Source organism: Pipistrellus hanaki (assembly GCF_964339955.1).
Source record: "Pipistrellus hanaki genome assembly, chromosome: 3".
Classification (NCBI taxonomy): domain Eukaryota; kingdom Metazoa; phylum Chordata; class Mammalia; order Chiroptera; family Vespertilionidae; genus Pipistrellus; species Pipistrellus hanaki.
In genome coordinates, this window is record NC_140505.1 from 128,095,103 (window position 1) to 128,108,112 (window position 13,010).

At 42.7% G+C, this 13,010-nt stretch overlaps 1 protein-coding gene across 1 annotated transcript in view; it reads right to left on the reverse strand.

Moving 5' to 3' along the window:
- Positions 1 to 4,975: 4,975 nt before the first annotated feature.
- The window catches only part of LGR5 (leucine rich repeat containing G protein-coupled receptor 5), a 137,006-nt gene continuing 128,971 nt past the window's right edge, over positions 4,976 to 13,010 (reverse strand). The window contains exons 14-18 of the mRNA XM_084878866.1: positions 11,632 to 11,703; positions 10,729 to 10,854; positions 9,363 to 9,508; positions 7,171 to 7,254; positions 4,976 to 6,133 (exon numbers count right to left, since the gene is read on the reverse strand). Of these exons, the coding sequence (XP_084734992.1) occupies positions 5,013 to 6,133; positions 7,171 to 7,254; positions 9,363 to 9,508; positions 10,729 to 10,854; positions 11,632 to 11,703 (1,549 nt within the window). The 3' untranslated portion in view covers positions 4,976 to 5,012. The remainder of the gene's footprint in view (positions 6,134 to 7,170; positions 7,255 to 9,362; positions 9,509 to 10,728; positions 10,855 to 11,631; positions 11,704 to 13,010) is intronic.

Sequence of the window (13,010 nt, forward strand, 5' to 3'; positions counted from 1 at the left end):
CTGTACTTCAGGGCCTCTGAAACCTAAGGGAGAAAATCGTTGGTGTTTAGTGGCTTGGAGGGAGATATTCTCTTTTCCTGACAAAGTTGACTGTAAAACAAAATTTCTGAATTCTAAAGTGCACAAATGGAGCTAGAATGAGCCCCGTGAGCCCCATTGAAGCTATTAGGCCCCTGAGCTACAAGTAATGATCAGATTAACAAAACCCGCAAGACTGTTATTTTTTCAGATATTAGAGCGTTTTTAGTTCTAAATGAACAGGGTGTTGCTAATTTTATTACCTTCTACTGCTATATTTTTCTACTTTCGGCCAAAACAAAATGAAAACATATTTTCTGTTTTGTATAAGAATGGTTTTCCCCAGTAACGCTTGTGAGAAAAAAAAAAACAAAACATGTGTTATGGCCACTCCATATATTTTTACATTAAAATGCCACTCAAAACAGTTTGTTGTAGGAGACATATGAATAGAGGGGCTAAAGATGGTGAATTTTATTGATGGAACCGGTTGAATGCTAAAGCGAAGGTAGCTCCTTTTTAAACACGATCTTAGTGTAGCAGGTGCCTTTCCCGAGAGATCTTTCTTGACCTCCGTATGTAAAGTAACATGCCTATCACGGTCATGCCATTCAGACTCATTTTCTTCATCTTTCCTTCAGGATGTCATTATTTACATTTGCTTATTGTCTCTCTCTTGTTCTCTGAAATGCAAAGTCCAGACCTTGTCTTATTGTCCCATGAGCAGAGAACACTGCCCATAATGGGCACGCAATGTGTGCTGATGAGTGAGTCCATTTTTGAAAGCATAAAAAATTATTAACCACTTACTCTAGGCTAACCCACCAGTTTATATTCTTGAGATTTCTTTTTTTTTTTTTTTTTTTTGTCTTTGCTGCTCATAAGTCAGTCAATATTTATTATATATCTTTTCTCCTTCTTACTGTAGATTTATTTATTTGTGGGTGTAATTCCAGTCATTCTGATTTACTGTATTGTAGTGGAGAGCCTTTAGTAGACACTTAATAGAGCAGTGTGAGGTGTATTATAACCAGATTTTCCTAACAGAGCAATAGAGTTTAGGGATTTTTAAATAAATTTGAGTGGATTTTTTTTCCCTCTTTAAAAATTATTTTAAAATATTTTTATTAATTTCAGAGAAGATGGGAGAGGGAGAGAGAGATAGAAACATCAATGATGAGAGAGAATCATTGATTGGCTGCCTCCTGCATGCCCCCTAACTGGGGATAGAGCCCGCAACCCAGGCATGTGCCCTGATCAGGAATCGACCTGTGACCTCCTGGTTCATAGGTCAATGCTCAGCCACTGAGCATTACTTAACTGATTTATTTTCTTGAGTGTGAGAGAAAGGGGTGTGCTTCCAGGATATGTTCCCAACTTTGGGCACCCAAAAGCAAGTATGTTGAGAGGAAAAACTGAAATCTATTCCTCTCTTTAAAAAAATATATTCCTCTCTTTAAAAAAATATATATTTTATTTATTTTTCACAGAGGAAATCTATTCCTCTCTTTAAAAAAATATATATTTTATTTATTTTTCACAGAGAGGAAGGGAGAGGGATAGAGAGCTAGAAACATCAATGAGAGAGATACATTGACCAGCTGCCTCCTGCACACACCCCACCAGGGCTGTGACCGCAACCAATGTACATGCCCTTGACCAGGATTGAACCTGGGACCTTTCAGTCCACAGACTGACGCTCTATCCACCGAGCCAAACCGGTTTTGGCTGGAGACAACTTTGTATTGTTACCTGGGCTAAGAGGAGTTAGATTAAGAGGAATGAGACTGTGTTATAGCCCTTGTTTCAGCTGAAGACAAACCAAGTGTCAACTGTACAATAGGACTCCATTGGATGACTGTTAACTAGGTTAGATTGAGGCATGTGGTTATACTAGTATCTGATAGATGGTGGGAAACTCAGTGCTAGGTGCCCTGAGGGACCTTAGTAAATATGGGTTGATTTTAATAACAATGCTGGGCCTCCATCCAGTACTTGATGATTTCATTTTCTAACCTGTAAGGGGAAATCAGGAAACACTGTTGAAGCTGGGAGAGTCTGGCCCAAAGTGTTTATAAAAATCATTTTATATCTTACATTTTGGGGAATAGAAACTGAAGAGGAACTATGTATTTCCTTATGCCCTGGGAGTTTCATGTTCTTATGTTTTGACCTTGACATGGTCATGAAATATGGTGGTGTTTTTGTTGTTGTTGTTGTTGTTGTTGTTTTGTGCTGAATAATAGCTTTTTTTTCTTTAAAAAAATCTTTATTGTTGACAGTATTACATGAATATTTTTTAAATTTATTTTAATTTTTATTGAATTTATTGGGATGACATTGATAAAATTATATAGGTTTCAAGTGTAAAATTTTATAATACATCATCTGTAGTTATAATATATATATACTAGAGGCCAGGTGAACGAAATTTGTGCACTTGGGGGAGGGGTCCCTCAGTCTGGCCTGTGCTCTCTTGCAGTCTGGGACCCCTCAGGGGATGCCCACCTGCCAGCTTAGGCCTGCTCCCCAGGGGACTGGGTCTAAGCTGGCAATCAGACAACCCTTTAGCAGCCTGGGAGCCCTTGGGGGATGTCTGACTAAAGGCTTAGGCCTGCTGGGGAGCAGACATCCTTAACACAGCTGCTATGTTGAGTGTCTGCCCCCTGGTGGTCAGTGCGCATCATAGCGACCAGTCATTTCGCATATTAGGGTCAATTTACATATTACCCTTTTATTATATAGGATATAATATATATAATTTTAATTTTTTTATTTTGTGAGTCCTCTTATTAAAACTGGGGACAGTGAAACAAAGGAAGGGCTTAGGGTAGAAGAAGCAACAGGAGACCTAGGTGAGGCAGCTTTGGCTTTTTAGAAACATAGGAAAGAAGTGAGCCAAGGAGGGTCTTCTGTCACCTCACTAGAGAATAAGAGAAAAAAGCAACATGTTTTGTACAAAGGAAGATTTTATAGAAAAACCATATTCATATTAAATAATTTTAAGGTTGATTTGGTATTTATATATTTCTATTTTTTTTTTTTCACTTTGCACAAGAAATAGGTTCTGGCTATGAAATTCAAACTATCCCTGGGACAATCAGCTTCACCGAGTCATTTGTCATGAAAAATGGCTTATCAATCACAGTTAAAACAGTCCAGGATTTGGTAAAGATATTTTTTTTTTTCATTCTTGTGAAAGATTTACTTCTTAAGGTAAGTCCAATGTATCTAACATATTGAGGTGTAAATACGTAGACAGCAAGTGTACTTTACACATCAAAAGTCAAAAACATTTAGGAGACCACATATTTGCCAATGGATTCAATAAAAGATTTAAAAATATTTTCTTTTATAGTCACACATTTTATTACAAATTTCTTTATTTTATACCCAATAGAAAACCAAGTTTGGAATCTATTTACAAGTACTATATATTCACATATATTATATACAGTTAATGAATTTAAAGAAAAGGGGCAGAGAAACAATACATATGGAAGAATATGCCACTGTACATGGTTTATTATCATGGTCCTTTGTATTACTGAATCTTTACTGTAGTAATAAATACAGTTTTATATTTACACATATTATAAAACATCTCATAAATGTATTTCTTTCACTTCCAAGTTAAAACATCTGATCAAAATAAACATGCTTATATAAAAATAAACCTACCTAACAGTCTTGTGGTTTGAATGTATTGAAGCTAATGTAGTATAATAAAGTTACAAATTAATCCTTTGACCTTTAGTATTTAATAATCTGGCCTCTTAAAATACCTAACACATGTATTAAATATGGAATAAGCAGAGAAGTCATGTTCCTGACATCAAACGAGTTGATCCAAAGACAACACAGCTAAAACCAAGCTAAGTAAACAGGGTAATGCGTTACCAAGTCTCTGTTGGGTCCAAAATGATTTCAGACATTGTCGCTAGAGCTACGAGAGATGCATGTGTGAGAAGATATGTCGGTGGATTTAATTTATGTCATGTCTGCTTTTGATCATTACCTTCACATACACATCCGTTTGAATCAACTGGTAAAACCTCCCTCGAAAAAACGTGCGCTCGCCCAGGAGAAAGAGAACAAGAAATCTCCGGTTGGTTCACCATATTCACTCGGTCTGCCCATTGCCGGCAATGGACTTTTCTTCCGAGTGTTGGGCGCCGAGGAGTTAGAATGAATTCAACAAGGCACACCTCACCTGGAGAGGATTGCCTTCACGGCAAATTGAAGAGTTTTAGTTCATCTTCCTCTCAGAATATTTGTAAGCAGTTTTATTCCACTGAGGATGGAACCATCTAGTGCTGATAAATAGAATCCGGCATTTCTAAAAATGATGTGAATGTGAGCAAATTAATAATGCCTTCCATTACCCATTCACTGGGTCTGGAGCGGGGCTGGGGGTGGGAAATTGGTGACATGGAAGGATCCTTTTTGGGGAAAGGCAGAGGGAGACTAACTCATCTCCATTAAAATGAAATCCTATTGGTCATAACTTTAGTTGGTACCACAGCCACTTAAAAACCCTTATTTCCCTAATACTCCCAATCATCTTTTTCATCTTTTGAGGAGCTGGGGGGTTGAAAAACCCTTTGGTGAGTAAAGGTCTTTCCCCCCAACCTCCCTGCTTAGAGTGGTGATTTTAAAAAGAATTCCACTGAAATAATGGAGAATCTCTTTGGAAAATTTCCATCTGCTTAAAAAAACAAAAACATGGGCTTTCCTCAATAGTGTGACTGAACTATCTCTTTGCTGAACCAATCATACAAGCAGCATTTAGACTCATTTTCTTTCATTCCAATCTCAATAGATTTTCAGCTTTTTTTTTTCCCCCACTGAGAGGTTATTATTATTATTATTATTATTATTATTATCTTTTTTAAGAATCAAGTTTCAACTCTGTTTATGACTGCTCAGCTATATACCCGACCTCACATTTGGGGGCTTTTCCATTTTTATTTTTGGAAACGTTTCCTCTCCCCTTAGAGACATGGCACAAAGGCCACGGATGACAAGTGGCAGCTGTCGGTGGCCCTCGGGTAGGTGGGCGGCGACCCCGACGCGCTGGAGGAAGAAGGCAGGTCGTAGGCGAGGCCGGCGCCGGCCCCGGGGAAGGTGACCAGCGCTTGGGTGGAGTGGCAGGACTGCTTCTCCGCGTCATCGTCCGAGTCGATGAGCATGAGGCCGGCGCGCTTGGGTCTGGCCCAGCGCGGGGCCCGCTGGCCCAGGCTCCCCAGGTCCGCCCTGAAGTGGGGGTTGAAGAGCATGTAGAGGAGGGGGTTGAGGCAGGCCGGGAGCGGGCCGACCACCAGCAGGATGAACCTGACGACCTCGGGCCCCACGAAGGCGAGGTTGAGCAGCGCGGAGAAGGACAGGAAGGCCACGGGGCAGTAGAGGATGCAGTTGGTGAAGAGCAGCAGCGCCACGTGCCTCGCCATGGCGCCGTCCCACAGGCCGTCCGGCTCGCCCTTGTCCAGGCTGCAGTAGAGCCGGGCGTAGGCGGCCGTCATCACCAGGAAGCACAGCGAGTTGAGCAGGACGAGCGCCGCCGTGTAGCCCGCGGAGGCGCCGGCGCCCGGCCCGCCCAGGGGCAGCGGCAGGCAGAGCGGGGACGCGCCGTACGCGCCGCCCAGCAGCGGCCCCGCGGCCACGGCCACGGCCAGCCCCGCGCACAGCAGCGCGGCCGCGCGCAGCCCCCGGGAGGCCCGGGTCGCGTCCCACTTGGCGGCGGCGCCCCGCGCCGAGGAGAAGCCGCGCTCCAGGGCCGCCAGCGTCAGCAGGAACACGGACGCCTCGGCGGCGAAGGTGGCCAGGAAGCCCACGGCCTGGCAGCCCGCGCCCTGCTCCCAGCCCGCGCCGTGCCGCGCGAAGCGCCCGAAAGTGGCCGCGTCCACGGCCGCCAGCACGGCGCTGGCCGCCCCGCTGAGCAGGTTCGCCGCGGCCATCAGCCCCACCAGCAGCTTCGCCGAGGACAGGCAGAGCGGGGCGCGGAACACCGAGCCCGCCACCAGCGCGTTGCAGGGCAGCGCGAGCGCGGCCACGGCCCACACGCCGATCCTCACCAGCCAGCTCCCCAGCAGGCACTCGCAGAGCCTGAAGGGGCCTACGAGTCCGAGGGAGAAAAAAACAGAACAAAAACAAAAAACTGGGTGTGAAATGGCAGCTTAAAACCTTTTTGCCAAATTACCTCTTGGTGTCTCTTATTAAGACACAGAAAGATAGTGGCCTATAGCAGCCACAGGAACACACTGTTGTTGCCTTGTGGCACTTTGTTCAACCGGGGCCATGACCGCCTTCTGTGCCCTGGTGTCTGTGTGTGTGTGTGTGTGTGTGTGTGTGGTCAGCGCACCAAGTGCTCATGTTTTCAAGCTGCACCAGACTCGGAGGTGGGGAATGGAAATCACTTTCATGAAGGTGAAAAGCCAGGTAAAAAGCCAGGTGTCTTGGGCTTTTCATTATGGCTCTCCCCCCCACCCTCCCAGCCCCCGCTTTCAGAATGCTTCAAGGAGATTCTGTAAGCAGAGACCGGGGACCCGAGGGAAATACTCCATAATATTCATAATATTAGCATGGATAATACGAAGGCATGTTTCCTGAACATCTTGTCTTGGGTTTAGAATGGCACTGGATGTTGGAGAGCAAGGGACATCCTAACGGTTGGAAATAAAATATTAACCTTCCCAGCTGTCTTTTCTTTCTTTCTTTTTTTTTTCTTTTCCTCCAGCTGGTCCATCCTGTTTCTGGGAATGGGACAATTTATGAGGTCCACACATACAGATATTATTTTTTCCTTGTACGTGTAAGCCATCCTTTGTTTTAACCAAATGACTACGTAGGGAAGACTTAAAAGAAACCCCTTTCAAAAATCAGTGATTACTGGAAGCAAGATGGTCGCATAGTAGCTTAGGCTAAATGGATAATATGCTAACACTTACATGTGCTTCTTGCTACAGTTTCCGTTAACCTGAATCAGAAGTCTCCCAGGAAAATCTTGTTTATGATGGAGACCAATTCCAACCCATGGGGAGGGGCCCTGAGGAGCAGCAAAGGTGGCACAGACTCTGCTTTGAAGCCACAGGCCATTGCGGCTGCAGAGCCAAAGGTGGGGATTGCTGCGGAGGCTGAGCTGGCCTTTCTCACCTGGGGAAGGCGAGCATTGCACCGAATGAAGGGCTTTCAGGTCCTCCTCAAAGTCAAGCAGCAAATCTTCAAGGTCACGCTCATCTGTGGGAATGAGAAGCGCTGGAATGATTAGTCCTATCTCTCTCTCTCTCTCTTTTTTTTTTTTTTAAATATATTTTATTGATTTTGTATAGAGAGGAAGGGAGAGAGAGAGAGTTAGAAACATCGATGAGAGAGAGTCATCGATCAGCTGCCTCTTGCACACCCCCTACTGGGGATATGCCCGCAACCAAGGTACATGCCCTTGACCGGAATTGAACCCGGCACCCTTCAGTCCCCAAGCTGACGCTCTATCCATTGAGCCAAACCGGTCTCGGCAGTCTTATCTCTCTTGCCAGGAGACCAAATGCCAGGGAGGAGGCTCCTGGATTGCCCTTGAACATGATGTGTCACAAAGAAGGCGGGAGATCAGCCATCCTGCTCTTTTCTGGGCTCTGGCTCTCTTAAGAGTCAACTATAAAGTTGCCTTTGGGTGTCCTACTCACGCTACTATGTGATAGAGTATTCCAGCAAAACTGGGGGAAGGGAAAAGAACTTCGGACTCCTGGCTATAACATCTACTAGTAAGCTCTCTCCTTTTGTTCTTGTCCCCTGGAGCGCATGATGCCCCAAAATTGCACAGACCTAAATTAGAGAGAGATTTTCTAACACTTAGATAGCTATAGTGCAAATGCCTGGGCTGGGTCTCTGATGGTGCTTGGTTTGGGCATTCACAACACGGGAATTTTGTGATCTAATACACTTTCCCAAAGATGCTGATTTCATTGATCTGGGGAGGGCGGCATGAGTCTTTGTAGAAAGCCTCCGTGTGATTCCTGGCCCAGGACTGAGAATCACTTCCTTGGAAATAAACTCCATGAAGAACCCTGTGTCTCTTGCTCATTGTGTGCCTCTTTGTTTCTCTTATTATGACACCAAAGGACTGTTTGGCTTAGAGCTTGGTGTGGGCGAGTGGTATTTGCTCCATGGGGGGATGGTAAGATGATCCTTCTTGCTCTCTGGCTCCATCTAGGACAGGGCCTGGCACATAGTAGGCACTCTAATTGTTTTACTTTATTTTCTTAAGAGTAAAAACTAGAAAGCAAGAACAAGTGCAAGGCCCATACTGTGGCCTGAAACAAAGAGGCAGAGGGGCAAACTATCAGCTCTTTAGGCCTTGTGCAGGAGAAGAGGTGAGGGTTATGTGCAGACAGACTGAATCATACTTGCGTGGGAATCAGCAAATCATTCAGGCCCAGAGGAAGAAAAGCCAGTCTGTTTAGACTCTGCACAAACATGCAAAGTTGGCAGGGGAAGGAACACTGGGGCTGCCCAGAGCGCTTCCTCCTTACCACAGGTGTGGTTTGAGGTGCATTGTTGTCTCTTTAGGTAAGGTTTTACTTCAAGGAAAGCCAAGGGCTTCACAGACATGATCTCATTTCACCTTCCTGACAGATACCCCTGTGTGGGGAGGAGGGGGGAATGTTTTGGAATTAGTTAGATAAGAGGTTGGGTTCTTAAGCCCTTCCTGCCGAAATGTGGAGGCATCTAAAATGCTTATGTCCTCCACATACAAATGAAAACAGATTCTGTCTTCTAGAGAAAAGAGCCCAGAAGCATGTTTGAGAAACATATCCACAAAGATGAAGCCCTTTTAAAAGTTTATGGGAACATCAATATGAATATTAATAATTACCCCATACTTATACAATACACGCTAAGGAAGATGTAATAGACATAAGAATTAAAAATTCAGCCGAAACCGGTTTGGCTCAGTGGATAGAGCCTCGGCCTGTGGACTGAAGGGTCCCGGGTTCGATTCGGTCAAGGGCATGTACCTTGGTTGTGGGCACATCCCCAGTGGGGGGTGTGCAGGAGGCAGCTGATCGATGTCTCTCTCTCTCATCAATGTTTCTAACTCTCTATCCCTTTCTCTTCCTCTCTGTAAAAAACCAATAAAATATATTTAAAAAAAGAATTAAAAATTCACATACAGAAAAGATTGAATGCCCGAGGAACTTTCTCTTTCTCTGGGAGTCTCTAAGAGTGGGATGGACTCCCAGCTTGCTGGGATGGTTACATAGGGAAGTGTCTGGAGTTTAGACGATCAGTCTGATGACTTTTCAAGAACCTTCCAGACACAATTTCATCATCGGAGCAGCTGGTCTTACCTTGGACTTGAAACATTCCAGCATCTTTCTTATGAAGATCATCTGTGCTGCTGTTGTCACCTTTATTCCATTGATTAGAAATTTTATAGACATTTTCACACACTCCAAATGCACAGCACTGGTAAGCATAAGGCATTTCTATAACCCTGAATAAAACCAAAGAAAAAACATACACTTAAAGAAGTGAGTTGTAAAATAGTGTTTTTCTTTTTTCACTCAATTACTCTGATTTTGTGTTTTAGCCTTAATAAATAATCTAAAAAATTAACTATGTGCACTGGGGTTTTATTACAGCATTATTTATAATAACAATGGAGTTATTAAAATTATTGCTATGAAATGTTAGTAATTGCTGAGGTTGAGTAACAGGTATATTATTTCCTCTATTTTTGTGTTTAAAAACTTCAATAATAAAAAGGTTAAAAAATGACTGCTAGGAAAATTGTAGCACCTTTAAAAGGTGCCTATGGGCCTGGCCATGGTTGCTTAGTGGTTGAACCGCAACCTATGAATCAGGAAGTCAGGGTATATTTCCAGGTTGTGGGCTCAATCCCCAGTAGGGGGTGTGCAGGAGGCAGTCAATCAATGATTTTCTCTCATCATTGATTTTTTTTTATTTTTTTTATCTCTCCCTCCCTCTCCTTTCCTCTCTGAAATCAATAAAAATATATGTGTTTTTTTTTTTTAAAAGGTGCTTACAATATAAGAATATATTAAGTGATGAAGACATAAAAGCTTGTTTATGTAGGATTCTAACAAAAATACATTGGAAACAGAGTCTAGAAGGAAATAACATAAAAAGCTGTTTACGAGGTACTTTTATATCCCCCCCCTCCCCCCTTTCAGTTTCGAAACTCTCTTTTGGTGTTCTGGTTTTAAAAGTATATAAAAAGTACTTTGATAAAAAAAAATACAAGTATATAAATAATCCCTCAAGGGACTTCTTTATCGAAAACAAGCATAACAGGTTTTAAAGAGCATTATTTCCTCAAGCAAATATTAACTTCGTAAATTTTGTTAGAACATATACACAGGCTAGAGGTATTTAAAAATGTAAACAGCCGTGCATAATGTTATAATGTTATTTAATTGTATGTCCAAGTTCATATCCAATGGATCAATGGTTTTCAAATCTTCCCATGAACTCGGTGATTCTGGGCGGCTCCTGAGAGAAACAGGAAGTGTGCTCCGGAAGACCACCTCCCACCCGGCCTGTCCTCACAGTGCCCCAGGGGCAGGCGGCTGGGGGGCATGAAATGCAATTCCCAAGTGTCCCATGACCTCATAAATTTTGAAAGCCACTGTAACACGCCTGCTATTTCACATGACCACAAATGTATCTTATTAGTTTTAATGACAAACTCACTTGAGTTCTGGAAAGTTTTCAGATGATATCAAGCTCTGTAAGGCATGATTTCCTGTTAATTTTAAGTGAGTTAAACCATGTAACCCAGTTACAGGAAAAGATGACAGGCGGTTGGACGATAGGTCCCTGCAAAACATCAAACAACAAATGGGCTTTTAGTCTGTGTTAGCCTAAAACGCTTACGTCAAAAAGCAACCTAAAGATTATTACGCTCTTCCATAAAAACTTCTAAGCCGGGTTCTCACTTGTTATGATAAAAGCAACCATTTTGGTTACTTTTTTTTTTTTTTTTTACAGTCAGAATTGCAGGGGGGAGTGTTTTAATCACATCCAAATTGGAATTTCTATATTCAGCTTAGTTTTGCTAAAAGGGGGATATACCAAATGAAGTGGCAGGTGCTGCGTCTAATTTGAAAAGTGATGCTGGCTGGATTAAGTTTTTAGGGATGAGGGGCAAAATGTTGTTGGGTATGTATTCCCCTCCTTCTCCTCTTAACTTCTGTCTGACCAATTCCTTCTTTCTCTATTAGAGAAGGGAGATGGAGGGAGGAAAGAGCAAGAGGTGGAACGGGAGGGAGAAAAAGAGACCAAGGCATTCTATTAGTCAAGATGGCCAACTCTAAAATGCAAGCCCTTTAGAACTGGATTGATAGCTATTCCATTCCACCTGATCGCTCAGCAGAAATGGAAAATTTCACCTTAGTAATGAGAACAGCTGTCACCCGGATCTTCAGTTATGCACATAATGGACCAGTTGGCCTTGGAGGGGAAGGGGGCTCCTCTCTGGAATGATACAGCTCTAGTGTGGGGATCACGGAAGGCTGGGCAATCTGTGTGCACTGCGGGGTTAGATGGCCCCTAATTATGAAAAGACCATCCATAGACAAGTAATAAAATACTCACAGCTTTCTTAGCGATGGCAAAGTAGAAAATGCACTGGGGTGAATAATGGCAATTTTGTTCCAAGCTAAATTCCTATTTAAAAGAAAAAGTGAGAGGATTACATTAAAAAAAAGATGACCTTGTGAAGTTTTACCATGTAAATTTATCCTAACAAAAATCTAATTTTCATTCAGGACAGGAATAATTAACTCACAAAATCACCCTTCAGATATTAATAGCATAAAATGATGAAACAGAGAACTTTAAAGCAACCTTGTCTAAATTAATCAAGAGAAATTATTCAAGTGAATATTTCAGTTTTCACTGTCTTCTTGCTAAAAGTTGACTTTAACATGGTTGTAAATTTTATTAGGGCATTTCTAAGATTAGTGAGGGTAGGAGAATGGGAAGACACAAAGATACTTCCTTTGACAAGCAGGTACATTTTAAGTTAAAAAATGCCCCTGGATATGTAATGAAATTCAACCAGAATTTGTTTACATTTCCCATGCATTCCAGGCCTTAAGAGAAACAGAGATTATTTAAAAAAAAAATTGCCAGTAAAGGAGACAGACATTTGAATTCTTAACTGGAGAATGAATAAAAGAGGGCCTGCATATGCTGGAAATAAAATCCTTTGATAGATAACAAAGAAAATCTACAATTTATGGAGAAATAAACCTATATATATATGTATATATAATTAAATATAGATAATTTCACAGGAATAAGAACATCCACATTTAAGAGGAACAATAAACTTGAAATTTGTGGTTTTTTTAAAATGCCTAACTAAAAAGGTAACAAAAGTGTAGACATTTGAATAAATTGAAAGTTATCAGAGATCCAAGCTGGTACCTCCTCCCAGGACCAAATTGAAATGACAACTAAATTCTAGAACAATCAGCCTGAATAACCAACTGAGGGCTAGCTGAACAGGTGTCTTATAACCGAGGATTTATAGAAGAATCCACATTGAGTCTGGTAGGGAGGAGGGAGACACTGGTGGCGGCTGAGAGTCTGGAGGGATATCTCAGTTGTGGGCACTTCCCCCTTTAAGAGCAACGGTCTCAGCCCCATGCCACTCTCCCCAGCCTGGAGCACCAGAGCTGGAAAGAGGAGCCCATATAAGACACGGCTGTGAGAATCAGGAAGAGACAGGAATCTGCTAGAAAACCAGGGGCCCTCTTAAAGGACCAGTGCACAAAATCTCATTTGCAGCCACTCACCCTGGGCTCTGGGAGAGGGAAGGCGACTGAGAAGGTTTGTAGCTTCAGAAAGAAGGCTAAAGGCACAGCTGCTCTGGACCCTTTAGTTGAGTCCTCACCCACACCACACACTGACACCATCTTTCCTGGGTGAGCACTCCCCTCCATACAGCATCAGCCTAGGGATGCACT